The sequence below is a fragment of the Hyaena hyaena genome, unplaced genomic scaffold (genome assembly GCF_003009895.1).
Source record: "Hyaena hyaena isolate Hyena2069 unplaced genomic scaffold, ASM300989v1 scaffold_289, whole genome shotgun sequence".
NCBI classification, from domain to species: domain Eukaryota; kingdom Metazoa; phylum Chordata; class Mammalia; order Carnivora; family Hyaenidae; genus Hyaena; species Hyaena hyaena.
Window position 1 is genome coordinate 1,832,515 of NW_024080920.1, and position 13,996 is coordinate 1,846,510.

Genomic DNA, 13,996 nt, shown 5'->3' on the forward strand with positions numbered 1-13,996 from the left:
CTTGAATAATTTCTTTTCTTTTCAGCTCTGTTAAGTCAGATGCTGAGCCTCCTCATTTTAGTCTTTAATTTTCTTACATTTTCTAATTTTTCCTTTGTCTTTCTGTTCTATATTCTGAGAGAGCCTCTCAGCTAATCAACTTTTCCCATGAAATTTTTTTAGGGGCTTTTTCTTTTTTTAAGTATTAAAAGAGCCTATTCTTTCTTTTTTTTTTTTTTTTTAACGCAAAGCCCTTTTTGTCCTCTGATGACCTTATGCCAACAGAAAATCACTTCAGCACTCTGAGAAGACAGTATTTTTCTTGGAGTTTTCTTCTGCTCTCTGCATCATCTCTGTTATCTTCTTTCCCTCCTCTCCCTCCACCCTGGTTCTTTGCATAGGTCTATCTTTCAGGTTCAAGGCTTGTTTTCTGTTCATCTGTCTCCTTATTTAAGATGAGGCATTGAACATCTGACCAGAAGTTCTATGTCATGGCAGGACTTGTAAATAGGAGGCATTCACCGTGACAGTCAGTACACTGGACAGACAGACAGACACCCAGTGTCTATACCTGCATGTCTTTCACCTTGGTCTCTTGGGCATTCGACCATTTAATTGTATTTTTTCCCCACTGAATAGTTTATCATCCCTGCTATTCACTGAACAAGTATCTACTGGGCACTGACTCGGTGTTGGGTCCTGGTGATCAGTGACTATCTGTGAAGAGTTTGCTTTTCTAAAATACATTCCGTTACAAGTGAGGCGTACGGGTGGCGGTAAACCACACTGGCTTTGGAGCCAGACTCTCTAGGTTTTAATATCCATTTTTGGGATCTTAAAAAATGAACGATCATGGTACCTACGTCAGAGAGTTGTTATGAGGATTAATAGACCAACATATACAAAGAGCTTAGAACAGTACCCAGATATAGTAAGTTCCATATAAATACTAGCTATTATTATTGTTAACGTAAGTCAAGAGGGTTATTTTTCAAGTAACTTAAACAGTTTTCAAGCAGCTTTGCAGTATCTGCTGGATGTCGAGGGCTGACGACATGCGCGTGAGAGTGTCCGCCATGTTTTACGTGTCATTCCATTTAAGCTTACGGCTCAGAGCCGTACAAGGTAGATATCATTCTACTTTGCACGTCAGAAAAATGAGGCTCCGAGAGGAAAATAACTTGCTGAACACCCCACAGATGGTATGTCTGACTCAAAACATAGACATTCTCCACCTCTCACATGCCTCCCATCTGTGACTCAACAAGTCCCGCCATAACAGGCCAACTCCTAACAGCTCTCATTAGGACCCTAGCAGGACTCTGCGGGCCGCCTTCTTTTCCTAGTGGTGCGGTGAGCGAAATTAAAGTCAGGGCGCCTGGGTGGCTCAATTGGTTAAGCAAGTGTCTGACTTCGGCTCAGGTCATGATCTCACAGTTCGTGAGTTCGAGCCCTGTGCGGGGAGGCTCTGTGCTGACGGCTAGCTCAGAGCCTGGAGCCTGCTTCAGACTCTGTGTCTCCCTCTCCCTCTCTCTCACCAGCTCATGCTCTGCCTCTCTCTCTCAAAAATAAATAAAAACCTAAAAAAAATTTTTTTAAGGTTAATAAAGTTATACAACAGCACTTATTGATAAAGAGCCTCCTAAAGACCTGAACCTGGAATTTTTCCCCTCAAATACTTGAACTGATGAAATTTCAGTCAGAGGCTGAAATTCAGTTTCTCATTCAGGCAGAAGAGACAGTACTTACAATTTCTCCAGAAGGCAGATGTATAGTCTGTGGTGCCTGCTTGTTCAAAAATTTGTTTAACAAGCGAATGTTGGCAAATGTCCCCCGGGCCATGATGGCATCATTACCTCGGCGGGAGCCGTAGGAGTTGAATTCTCGTGGAGTCAAGCTAATAATGCAAGCGAGAGAGGAGCTGATTTAGTGAACGGAGCAAAGACAAAACTTAACTTCCATCAAGACAAGAGAAAAACCATAGACCTAGATAGCTCTCCTAGGCTATTGCTCTTGAAGGCAGAAAAGCAGTTCCTCCATCTTCTGCTGAGGACAGCAGGGGCAGATGTCAGAGGTGGGGCACTGAAAGGCAGAAATCAACATTCTCCCCAGGTTAAACTGTAGTCTTATAGATCTGGGTAAGGAACCCTGCTACATATTTATTTTAGTTATTCAGGAGCGTAGCCCAGAGAGCTTCACAAAAGATAAAACATTAAAAAGGGGTAAGGAGGAGGAAACAAAAAGAAGAATCCGTGTAGGGCAGTCAGGTGGAACCAAGAATGAGGGAAACATAAGATACATTCCATAAACTAACCGGAAGGAGGTATACTTATCAGGAACTCAGTGTGCTGGGCAGACACACGACTGGCAACATGGTTGACAATTTTCATAAGATAAAAATCAGAGCAGTGCTGAAGAGGCAGAACAGCTATTCCTTGTCCTTAAATCAAAGAATAGTCCTGTCTGTGGGCCCCAGCAGAAGGACACTTTGTGATGGCAGGGACAGGAGCCTACAACTAACACAGCGATCAGCTCACTGGCTGTTTCTGAAAATGCTAGGAAGTGTATCTGAGTGGTGATCTGATCTCAAGATGCGATGTAATTTGAAGATCGAGAGAATTTGTGAATGGGCTTTAGGAGCAGGTGAGCATGTCTACAAACTCCTGAAATCATATGTGGAACGCGGGGGATATGTGCATTTTTCTGGGAAAGTATTATACTTCCCTTCATTCAATTCCCTATGATTCCCATTTCTCAAAAGATTGTCACCAATCACCAATCAAGAAAAGTATTGGTCATGGCTTGTTTCCTTAGTTTCTTTATCCAGCCTCAACCTCTATGTTTCTCTGTTTGCTGCTGAATCCTTTTCTCCCATTCATTCACTCAACATTTACTGCGCACCAGTTATGGGCCAAGAACTATTCAAAGGGCCTGAGGTACATCGATAAACAAAAGAGATTAAGATCCCTGCCTTTGCAGGGCTTATATTCTAAAAGGCAGAGACAAAGAATAATAATAAAAATGAGCACTGTCATAAGTGTTACTAGAATGTGGCTAATAAGTGAGGGGAAAAAAGTACATCAAAGCACAGAGAACAGGAGTATGGGGAGGCGGGGGGTAACCTCATGCAGGAAGACTTGAATTGGCAAGGGAGTTAACCAGGCAGATATCTGGGGGAAGAGCATCCAAATTTTCAGACAGAAAGGTGTTTTGTCTTGCCTGGAACATTCGGCAAGCAAGGCAAACACCAGTGTAGCCAGAGCTGCACAGATGAAGGGGAAGGGCAGGGATTCGCTGATGCCTCTTGACCATCACCTGCCTGTCTCTGCTTGCTGACGGATGCATGTCTCCCATTCAAAGTACAGCCTCATCCCTTTAAAATCTTTTTTTTTTTTTTTTAATGTTTTATTTCTAGGAGAGAGAGAGAGAGAGACAGCGTGAGCAGGGGAGGGTCAGAGAGAGAGGGAGTCACAGACTGAAACAGGCTCCAGGCTCTGAGCTGGCAGTCAGCACAGAGCCCGACGCGGGGCTCGAACCCACGAACCGCATGATCATGACCCAAGCGAAAGTTGGACACTTAACTGACTAAGCCATCCAGGCGCCCCTCATCCCTTTAAAATCTTACCGTATGCATCTGTGTATAAAAAGTTCCTGTACATTTAATACAGCAGTTGCCTCACGTTAAAAAAAAATCCTGACATAGGCTCCTGTATATCACCTCCCCTGGAGGTGGGTTATCTTAAACCTTCAGCGCTCACATTTCTGGGGAACATGGGAGACTGAGTGGAGCACAGCAGGAGGGGCACGTGTGAAGAAAACTGGTCAGCTACCAGGCAAGTGAGGTTGAGGTGAGGGCAAGGCAGTTTTCCTCGCCCACCGACAAGACAAAACAAAACATGAGGAGGAGGAGGAGAGGGCAGGGGAGGAAGAAAAAGCTGCTGGATTTTGCTCTTCAGATTAGCTCTAGGCTCCCTCCCTGAAGAAGCAGATTCAGGAGGTGCAGAGAGGAACGAGGGATTTTTATCTCCCCAGAGGATTCTCAAGGAAAGGCAGATCTGGGAACGAGTCCAATTACCCTCAGTGTATTAGGTGACAAGAGATAATGCTGGTATGACAGCTGTTAAAATCAGTCTACTGCTGAAGGATTGGTAAATGGATGTGTCAGCCCCCGTTCTCAGTAATTACTCCTCCCAAACGAGGACCTGGCTATGCACCTCAGGTGACAGCCCTGCTGAGTGCACCACAGGCGAGAGCAGAGCCCGTGCGCTCCCCTCAGCCAAGCTGGGGTGGGAACGACAGCTGGGTCTAAGGAGGACATTAGAAGGAAGGTCCCCTCCCTTGCTGGGGTTTGCTAACTGATGGCATCTCCCAAGGAAGCTTGGAAGCAGCAAACAGAAAGGCTGACTGTTTTTCAAGCCTCAGGGTTCAGTGAAAAACCAGAGTCTGAAGCAAAAAAAGAAATACTGGCCTCATTCACTCCAGTTTTGCTTTTTTTTTTTTAGTCTTTCTTTCCCTCACTCACACTTACCCTCTGTTAGTTAAGTAACGGGCAGCAGGGCTGTTTCTTGCAATGTTTCCAGCTGGAGAGATGTGGTCAGTTGTTACCGAATCTCCCAAATTTAACAGCACGTACGCATCCACTATAGACTTAGGCGGCTGGATATCTAAAGTCTAGAAAGAATACAGCGAGTCAGTGTTGGCCCAGGTTTGCTCCAGCAAGTCACCAGGGGAGTCTCAATAGTCACAACAGTGGTCTGTGGACTTGAACTGAAGTGAAGCCCTACACAGATGCACAGAAAATTCTACTGTTGTTTTGGTTTTATCAGGGGTGTTTAGAAAAGTAAGGTGAATTTACTCAGAACGTTCACATCCTACCCTTGAGGGAGGACAAAGTTAGGCTCTATTCCCTCAGAAGCCACAGGGATGCCGCCACAGATGGCATTCTCTGTGTCCACATCCACGGAGCTCAGATGCTGAGGACACTTGAATCCCATCCACGGAGCTCAGATGCTGAGGACACTTGAATCCTGACTTCTCCTCCCCACTCTCCCCACCCAGGGGGTCAGGGGCTCCTGGATCATCCCTGGCAGGGAAGAGTTCCCTTGATTTCTGAGTATGAGGTTTAAATAATGCAGGCCTAGGGAGGTCTTCCTGGGACAGTCAGTAGTCCCCCAGGCTTTTCCGAGTCTACATCCAGGGGGTACTGGACCCTCACGGTGTCTCTAACAGCCACACACAAGCCTGGGCACGAAGCCACAGGCCCACTAGGGCCAAATATCCCAGCTTCTCAAGACTTCCCAGCATCATCTCTTCGGCTTTGTACAGGTTCCAATCATCACGTCGTAATGGACAAAGCAAGTGTACAGGGTAATAAAGTAGACTTTATAAGGAAAGAAACCTTTTGGAAAACTGATTGTGTCAAAAATTAAAAAAAAAAAAAAGCCATACCAGATTTTCAAAGAACGGTGGTGACTTAATGTAGGTCGATTTGGGATTCCAGCAATACAGCTTATCCGAGGGGGCTGCTAAGGCATTCCAGCTCTCATTCACAGTCTTAAAAAAAAAAAAAAAAAAAAAAAAAAAAAATCAAATTCCATTCCATTCTAAGGAAAAGTTAACATGTAAGCAAAAAATGTGTAAAATACTGCACGGCAAAGGAAACAATCCACAAAACTAGTAGGTAACCAACGGAATGGGAAAAGATAGTTGCAAATGACATATCAGATAAAGGGTTAATGTCCAAAATCTATAAGGAACTCACCAGACTCCACACCTGAAAAACAAACAACCCAGTGAAGAAATGGGCAGAAGATATGAGCAGACACTTCTCCAAAGAGGACATCCAGATGGCCAACAGACACAGGAAACGATGCTCAGCATCCCTCCTCATCAGGGAAATACAAATCAAAACCACACTGAGATACCACCTCACGCCAGTCAGAGTGGCTACAATGAGCAAATCAGAGAACTCTTGATGCTGGCGAGGATGCGGAGAAACGGGCACCCTCCTACACTGTTGGTGGGAATGTAAACTGGTACAGCCCCTCTGGAAAACAGTGTGGAGGTTCCTCAGGAAACTAACAATAGAACTCCCCTAGGACCCAGCAATAGCACTGCTAGGAATTTACCCAAGGGATACAGAAATGCTGAGGCATAGGAGCACATGTACCCCAATGTTCATAGCAGCACTCTCCACAATAGCTAAAACATGGAAAGAGCCTAAGTGTCCATCAACAGATGAATGGATCAAGAAGATGTGGTTTATCTATACCATGGAATACTACATGGCAATGAGAAACAATGAAATCTGGCCATGTGTAGCAACATGGATGGACCTTAAGGGTGTTATGCTGAGCGAAATAAGTCAGGCAGAGAAGGACAAACATCATATGTTTGCACATATAGGAGGATTGGGAGGAACTTAACGGAGGACCATGGGGGAGAAGAAGGGGAGAAATGGTGGGGGAAAGGGAGAGAGGCAAACCGTGAGAGACTCTTGATTGCTGAGAACAAACGGAGGACTGATGATTATGGGGGAGAGGGGAAGGGGTTGATGGGCATTGAGGAGGGCACTTGTGGGGCTAAGCACTGGGTATTATGTGGAAACTAACTTGACAATAAACTATTTAAGAAAAAAAATAAATTAAAAAAAAAAAAAAGAGACTCTGCCTTCTGTCTCTCTCTTGCTTGCTCTGATGGAAGCCAGTACCGCACTGTGAGCTGTGAAGAGACTCACTAGCAAGGCAAGGAGGGTGCCCTCCAGCTAACTGTCGGCAGGGAACTGAGGCCCTCAGCCCAACACCCTATGAGGCACCTTAGCCTCCTATAACCACGTGAGAGGCCTTGGAAGGGGATCGTTCCCCAGCAGAGCCTTCAGATGAGCTGCAGCTCCAGATGACACCTTGGCTGGAGCCTTGTGAAGGCAGAGGCATCCAGCTAAGCCACACTTAGATTTCTGATCCACAGAAACTGTAAGATAATAAATGCTGTTTTAACCCACTAAGTTTTGGAATAATTTGTTGGGCAGCAACAGATAACTAATCCCTATACATAATGTAATTTATGAAGCAATAATCCAGGTTGTACCAATGGGGAAGTTATTTACTCTCTGAAGATTTGGGGAAGTGGACATCCAGGTCACACGGACACTGGATAGTGAATGACAGCTGCTAGGCATTAAAATCAGCTTGAATGGTCTCCACATGGTCATTACCTCAGGCTTTGGGGAAATGCATTCAACCCAATGCCCAACAAACTTGCTCATAACCACTTCCCAATGGGCAACTTGTGGGAGGGCATGGTGCGTGAATATGGCCCCCATTTGACCCTTTTTCCCAGACGTCTGGGTCTTATTTCAAACCTGAACACAGAAGAACATCCATGGGCCTCCAAAAATGATCCTGAACCCCAAGCATTTTCTCTGTTTGTAAAATACACAGCAAGTTTTATTTATTTCAGTAGTTTGGTAGTTTGGGGGCTTTTTACTGAGTGGCTTTGAAAGTTTTTTAAGCATCCAAATAATTCCAAGAGGTGCATTCCACCTCTACCTCAGTGACACAATCTAGTAGACATCACGGACCCTCAACCACAGTTGACATATACCCAGGTGTCTAAGGAAGGTGGGGGTGAGGGCCAGCTGTCCAGGAATCACACACAAGCTACGGCCTTTCTGCCTTAGTTTGATGCCAAATGTGGGGCCTTGTGCAAATCTGGGAACGTTTGGGAGCGTGGGGTTTGTAAAAATGGGAGTCCCAGGAGAAATGACTGAGAATCACTCCTTCGCTTATCTTCAGAAGTGTCACCCTCTACAGTTTCCACCCTCATCAGCCTCAAGATCTGCAGAGATGCCACAAAGAAACAGCTTTCCCGCAGACGCATGGGGGCAGGGTGGGTGGGGACCTCACCTCTATTTTCTGGTAGACCTCCTTAAACATCCCAGGGATTACGTACTGACGCTCCACCACCTGGATCTCGTCTCTGGTTGGCCAGATGTCTTTCAGAAACACTTGTTGTCCCTTTGCATTTACCCCTGGGGGAAAAAAGTTTATTTATTAATTAGAGAAAAAACACATTTAATACCTCATTTTCAGGACCACATAAAGTCAGATCCCATTCTCCATGGGAGAAATATAAAGTCCATGCAAACACTAAGTAGTGAAGACTCAGTTGCTGCCCCCAGGGGATGTGGGTTAGGCCCCTGAGGGCCTCTAGACTAACATTTTTTGGCAACCGATCAATACATAATCTTGCTTTATGCATGCTTCTGCTTAAGGACACCCTATCTAATATATCTTGTGTTGTGTTAATACTGAAGCTTCAGCCTGAAGTCAGTCTCCCTCCCAAGAGGCACACTCCAGCCTTCCCGGGCTTGGGCTTGCGTATATGAGACAGCACACATCAGCACTATGCTCGGGGCTATTTTAAAAAGTGAAATCACCAAAACCACAGAACTATGGGAAAACATGGTGCCACACAGAGCACGAACAGGATACTTGGTGATAGCAGGAGAGCTGAAACCCCGCCTCGCCTCGTTTGGCTGCAGCTGGGGACGCGCCGCCGTGGAGTGACTCAAAGCTGCCGCCCCCAGAGGGGCATGTCTGCAAATGACCTTGGAGGCAAGGTGAGTATTGATTTGGGGGTTAAAATACATTTTGGTGAATAAGCAAATTTGCAATATCGAATCCACATATGAGGATCAACTGTAGCTCTAGTTTTGATTTCCTAAAAGTGAATTTAAGGGGCACTGTTTTTATATTACTTAATCTACCCAGAATAGATTAAGACACAGGACGACCATCAGAAGAAAGGAGACACAGCATCATTTCTCTGAATCTGGGGAAGTTGAATTATCTGGGATGTGTTTCTATGGAGGATATGTTAAAGCAATGCCGATCACTAGATAAAAGCAGGAGCTAGAAAGAGAAGAACCAGGGAAAAAGCCAGAAGGGCATGCTCTCTATGCCTTTTCATATCTCTTTCCTTTTTAAAACCTTTTTATTGTTTTATTTATTTTTTCTTTTTTTAAACTATTTTTAATGTTTATTTATATTTTTGAGAGACAGAGTGCAAACAGTGGAGGGGCAGAGAAAGAGAGACACAGAATCTGAAGCAGGCTCCAGGCTCCGAGCTGTCAGCACAGAGCCTGATGCAGGGGCTCGAACCCATCCATGAACCATGAGATTATGACCTGAGCCCAAGGTGGATGCTTAACCGGACCAGCCAAGAGCCCTTCCTTTTGTTTTTTTTAAGTTTTATTTATTTATTTTGCAGGGAGAGAGAGAGAGAGAGAGAATGAGCAGAAGAGGGGCAGAGAGAGAATCCTAAGCAGGCTCTGCAGTGTCAGCACGGAGCCTGTGTGGAACTCATGAACGTGAGAGCTTGACCTGAGCCAAAGTCAAGTCTGCTGCTTAACTGACTGAGCCACCAGGCCCTCCTCATTTCTTTCCTTTTGTTATCTCTGTCGTTCAGCGAATTCTTGTCTACTTCAGGTATGTCTCTGCTATGTGTGAGGCAATAAAGAAAAGACTCCTTCTCATCTTTGTTAGTTCTCTGCTTCATTATTTATTAATGAAAGCAGTTACTTTCCTCTAATAATATTTTCAAATTCATTGGGGGAAAAAAACAAAACAAAACAAAACAAAAAAAACAAAGAGTGTAAGAACCACACAAACGAAACCTTACCCAGTGGCTCTTTCTCAAAGTTGATCCGGATGGTCCCGGCAATTGCATATGCTATCACTAAGGGTGGAGAGGCTAAGTAGTTGGCCCGGGTATTGGGGTGGACTCGACCTTCAAAATTCCTGTTCCCAGAGAGTACTCCAACTGCTACAAGGTTTCCCTGTGTCCGGCAAGAGAAAACTCAGGTCACACAGAGAAGAGATTGCCTGGGCTTTTTGTCTCAGACCACCTGCTAAAGTTGCCCATCACCGGAGGAGGCTCTTTAAATCCCCCTTTCACCTGGTCCTCTGGCTACAGGGAAAAAGCACGCATGGGTGTCCCTGGGGAGACGCCTCTGGGTCAAAGGACACAGAGAGGCATGGTTTCTGGGCATGAGAAAATCCCAGGTGGGTCAGAAGGCAGCATCTGGGTTACTTTGCCACCTGGGGCCTGAGAACAGGAGGGAAAGTCTAACAGCTGAAAGCTCAGGGAAGCCACATTGACCCACGTGTTGATTCTGTAATTCATGAAAGCAAACCAAATAGTGTTTTTCAAAGCTACAGAATTTAGGGAACAAAGGTCAAACTGCTGCAACTTAGTTTTGATTTGTTTGTGTGGAGCTCTGTCTGGCTCTGAGCCAGTTTTCAGACGACCAGGAACGAACAGTTCTGGAGCTGCGTGCAGTCAATGCCAGCACTGACGGAGCACTTGTGTGCCAGCACCATTCAAAGGCTGGTATGTCCGTGATCACCTCCGCGCTCACAGTATGTGCTGTTATCACCTCCAGTTTACAGTCGGGAAACCTGCCGCCCAAGGTAGACAGCTAGAAGCTTAGCCTGACCCCGAAGCCCACACATCTAATGGCATCCCCTGCTTCCCCGGACCTTCCTGTGACGACCAGCATTTTGGTCGCACATCTTATGAAAAGAGACAGCAGCTCAAAGCCCCGCGGGCTCCTCTGTAGTTACCTCCGTGATGGCTTCCACCACAGGCTCGGGTAAGGGTCCACTGTTGCCAATGCAGGTCATGCACCCGTAACCCACCACATCAAACCTAGGGGTCGGGAGAGAAGCACAGGTGCGGTGTGAGTCTCCGCAAGCCCCAGCCGGTGACGGGTCTAAAGACCACTGATTTAAAGGGAACACGTTTAGTACTCTTTCTATAAAGCTTTCATTCTCAGCAGGATTTTAAAGGCTTTTTTTTTCCTTTAAATTTTAAGTACAGTATGACTCCCAACATGGGGCTCGAACATAACCCCAAGATCAAGAGTCACATGTGACTGAGCCAGCCAGGTAGGGCATTTTAATATACAATTCATCCGTTCTAGAGCACTGAATTAAAGTCTTTCCTGAGGGGCGCCTGAGTGGCTCAGCTGGTTGAGCATTTGACTCTTTAAGTTCAGCTCAGGTCATGATTGCACAGTTCATGGCATCGGGCTCCACATCGGACTGTGTGCTGATGGCGCAGAGCCTCCTTAGGATTCTTTCTCTTGTTCTCTCTCTGCCCCTCCCCTTTTTCTCTCTCTCTCTCTCTCTCAAAATAAATAAATAAAACTAAAACTAAATTAATTCTTTGAGTAAAATGTAAAAAGGAGTCCAACTGAATGACCTGGACTTAAAAATTTTTTTAAAAATGATTTTGAGAGAGAGAGAGTACACGAGAGTGAGCACGAGTGGGGGAGGGACAGAAAGAGGGAGACACAGAGAAGCAGGCTCCAGGTTCTGAGCTGTCAGCACAGAGCCCGACGTGGGGCTCACAACCACGAACCTTCTGAGAATGATCTAGAGTTTTTAAAAGTTGAAATTAAATGCCATTTAATTTCTGTATTCACTACTTTGTACAATCCCAAGGACTTTGACACATGAATAAAATCCTTCTCATCCAAATTAGGAATCGTGGGCAAACCGGAGGAATTGTATTTGGTAACAAATGACTAGTTTACGCCAAGGGATGAAAACATTTTTCATCATAGTAAGTAATTATTTTCATACCGAAGGGCAGACTCTCAGTTGCGGAGCCAATGGTAGCCCACAGCATACCTCTGTCAACTGAGAAATGGCACCCCCTCCTCCAGAAGGGTGCAGCCCCATACCAAAGCACAGGCTTCATTTCAGCCCTGCTTTGCCCTTATGGGCACCCTTGTAGGATGAACAACCAGCACAACTGTCTACGGGAGGGCCCTTCTCTGTTGGAATTTATGGGTTGAAGTCTACTCACCATATGACAAAATATATAATATACATATAATAAAATAGATACCATCAGATAGGCTGACGTGTGTTACAAAGCGACACAGTAAGATATGTGTGGAATAAAACACAACAAAAGCAAAGTGTAAAAGAAAATTCTTGCTCACCCAAGCTGTGACAGATAAGGCATGACGCCACTCTCTCGCAGGTAGTAGGTGACCACGCCGCTTCCAGGAGACAGGCTAGTTTTGATGTAAGGCTTCACGGACAGGCCGGCGTTCACAGCTTTCTTTGCTAACAATCCTGTGAAATGGTGAACACCGACACCGGGTGGGGTGGCCGCCTACTCGAGGTGCCAGGGAGAAGTTCAGGAAGGAGACTGGTCCTTCCGTCTGCATTTCCTGCCATCGCGTGACCAAGACTCATTCATGGTGCTTTCTATTTCTGCCTAGCAGAAATCAAAAGCTCACTGGCTCAAAGTCATTTACACGTATGCAGTAAATTAAAAATTAGTCATGGAAACGGAGAAAGAGATGGGCTTTTTTTTTTTTTAAAAGAGGTAAACCTAAAAATGTTTAGGAATATATCACAGGATAAGTTTTTAACTTTTGGAGGGAAAGCAACCTTTCTAGTTACGTTTTATTTGGATGAAAATTATAATTGGAGGGCCCCTTTTTAAAGGGATAAGAATTGTGTACTGGTTGGTGAGGAATACAGTCTAAAGTAAAAATCTAGTCCTCAGATATTTGTCTTAAAGCAAAAAATGAAGAGGTCTAGGCCCTGGAATTTTGGCAAATACAGAGACCATTACGGGGGCATGGGATGCCCTCATAGGAGCATATCACAGCATCGGGAAAGAAATGAGGAGTGGGGGTGAAAAGACACAAAACGCTTAGGTGTCAACAGATGAGTCCTTGGACAAGGAAGGTCCTCCTTATGAACTAGTGCACTTTGTAAAGAAAGAACTCTGTGATGATCTTTGGTCTTTGGGCATAACAGGACCTCTTGGGAATGATAAAGAAAATTTTTGGAAACTAAAGAGCCTTCTATTAATTAAACTCTGTATGTAAATATTAACCGCTTAACCAGAATTGCATAACAGACCAGGAAGTTTTATCAACCAGCGCGCTGTGCCCTGAGTCAGATGCACTGACAGCACTTCTAAGATGGACGGAAGTCCATTGTACAGAAAGGCCCAATAGTGGTTTTACAGAGAGGTCTGTGATATTGATATGAAAACAGGTTTTGTTTTTTTTTCCTTCTAGAGCCTAACACAAGATTCTACACTTTACCAGAATTTTTTTTTCTTTCTTCTACTTATTTTTTGTGTTAATTCTAAAGACTGGTATGCATTACATATTCTACTTTAAATAGTTGGCTTTGGACGCTAGTTACTATGTAAACACTTTCAGGCTAATAAATCTCTGTCTCTGGAAAAGACAACGTTTGGACATGTAGAACTCAGTTAAGCCCCTGGGTTGTGTCTTGAAAGATATCCACACACACGTCCACATGACCACGCGGCGAGATTCAAATGCACTCACCTGCCCCCAACATCACTGATGGGTTACTGGTGTTAGTGCAGCTGGTAATGGCCGCGATGACCACAGAACCATGAGTAAGGGTGAATTCACTATTATTATAGATAAACGTCTTATGGTCATTATGATGGTCCAGAGCAACCTGGAATCCTTTAAACCCTTGCTATGGGGAGAGAAAAAAAAAAAAGAAGAAATTCTAAATTTCCATCACGTTAGAATCAGCGGCCTTGGTTCATATCCATTAAACTCTACGATAATGTCATTGAGTTTAAGGAGACAAACTTGGAACTCAATTTGTATTTTTAGCATTTCCATTTTTGAGATGAGAAGGAAGTAATTGTTGATAGGACTTCAAAGTAGAAGAAGATTCAGAAATGATGACTGCTTTTTATAAAGATTTAAAAACAATAAAGAGAACTTTAATGTTTCTGTAGCATTTCAGAGTTCACTGGCTGAGATATTTATGTTTTGACACTGTTGGTGGGAATGTAAACTGGTACAGCCCCTCTGGAAAACAGTGTGGAGGTTCCTCAGGAAACTAACAATAGAACTCCCCTAGGACCCAGCAAGAGCACTGCTAGGAATTTACCCAAGGGATACAGAAATGCTGAGGCATAGGAGCACATGTAC

At 44.7% G+C, this 13,996-nt stretch overlaps 1 protein-coding gene across 3 annotated transcripts in view; it reads right to left on the reverse strand.

The window, feature by feature from the left end:
• ACO1 (aconitase 1) overlaps positions 1 to 13,996 on the reverse strand; it is a 70,824-nt gene that overhangs the window by 10,108 nt on the left and 46,720 nt on the right. For all 3 annotated transcript variants that reach the window (XR_005530936.1, XM_039247037.1, XM_039247038.1), the window contains 8 exons: positions 13,370 to 13,529; positions 11,993 to 12,128; positions 10,605 to 10,689; positions 9,661 to 9,817; positions 7,884 to 8,008; positions 5,428 to 5,532; positions 4,508 to 4,650; positions 1,729 to 1,876 (listed from right to left, as the gene is read on the reverse strand). Coding sequence is in view for 2 of the 3 variants with exons in the window: in XM_039247037.1 (XP_039102968.1) it covers positions 1,729 to 1,876; positions 4,508 to 4,650; positions 5,428 to 5,532; positions 7,884 to 8,008; positions 9,661 to 9,817; positions 10,605 to 10,689; positions 11,993 to 12,128; positions 13,370 to 13,529 (1,059 nt within the window). In the remaining variant the exon portion in view is untranslated. The remainder of the gene's footprint in view (positions 1 to 1,728; positions 1,877 to 4,507; positions 4,651 to 5,427; positions 5,533 to 7,883; positions 8,009 to 9,660; positions 9,818 to 10,604; positions 10,690 to 11,992; positions 12,129 to 13,369; positions 13,530 to 13,996) is intronic.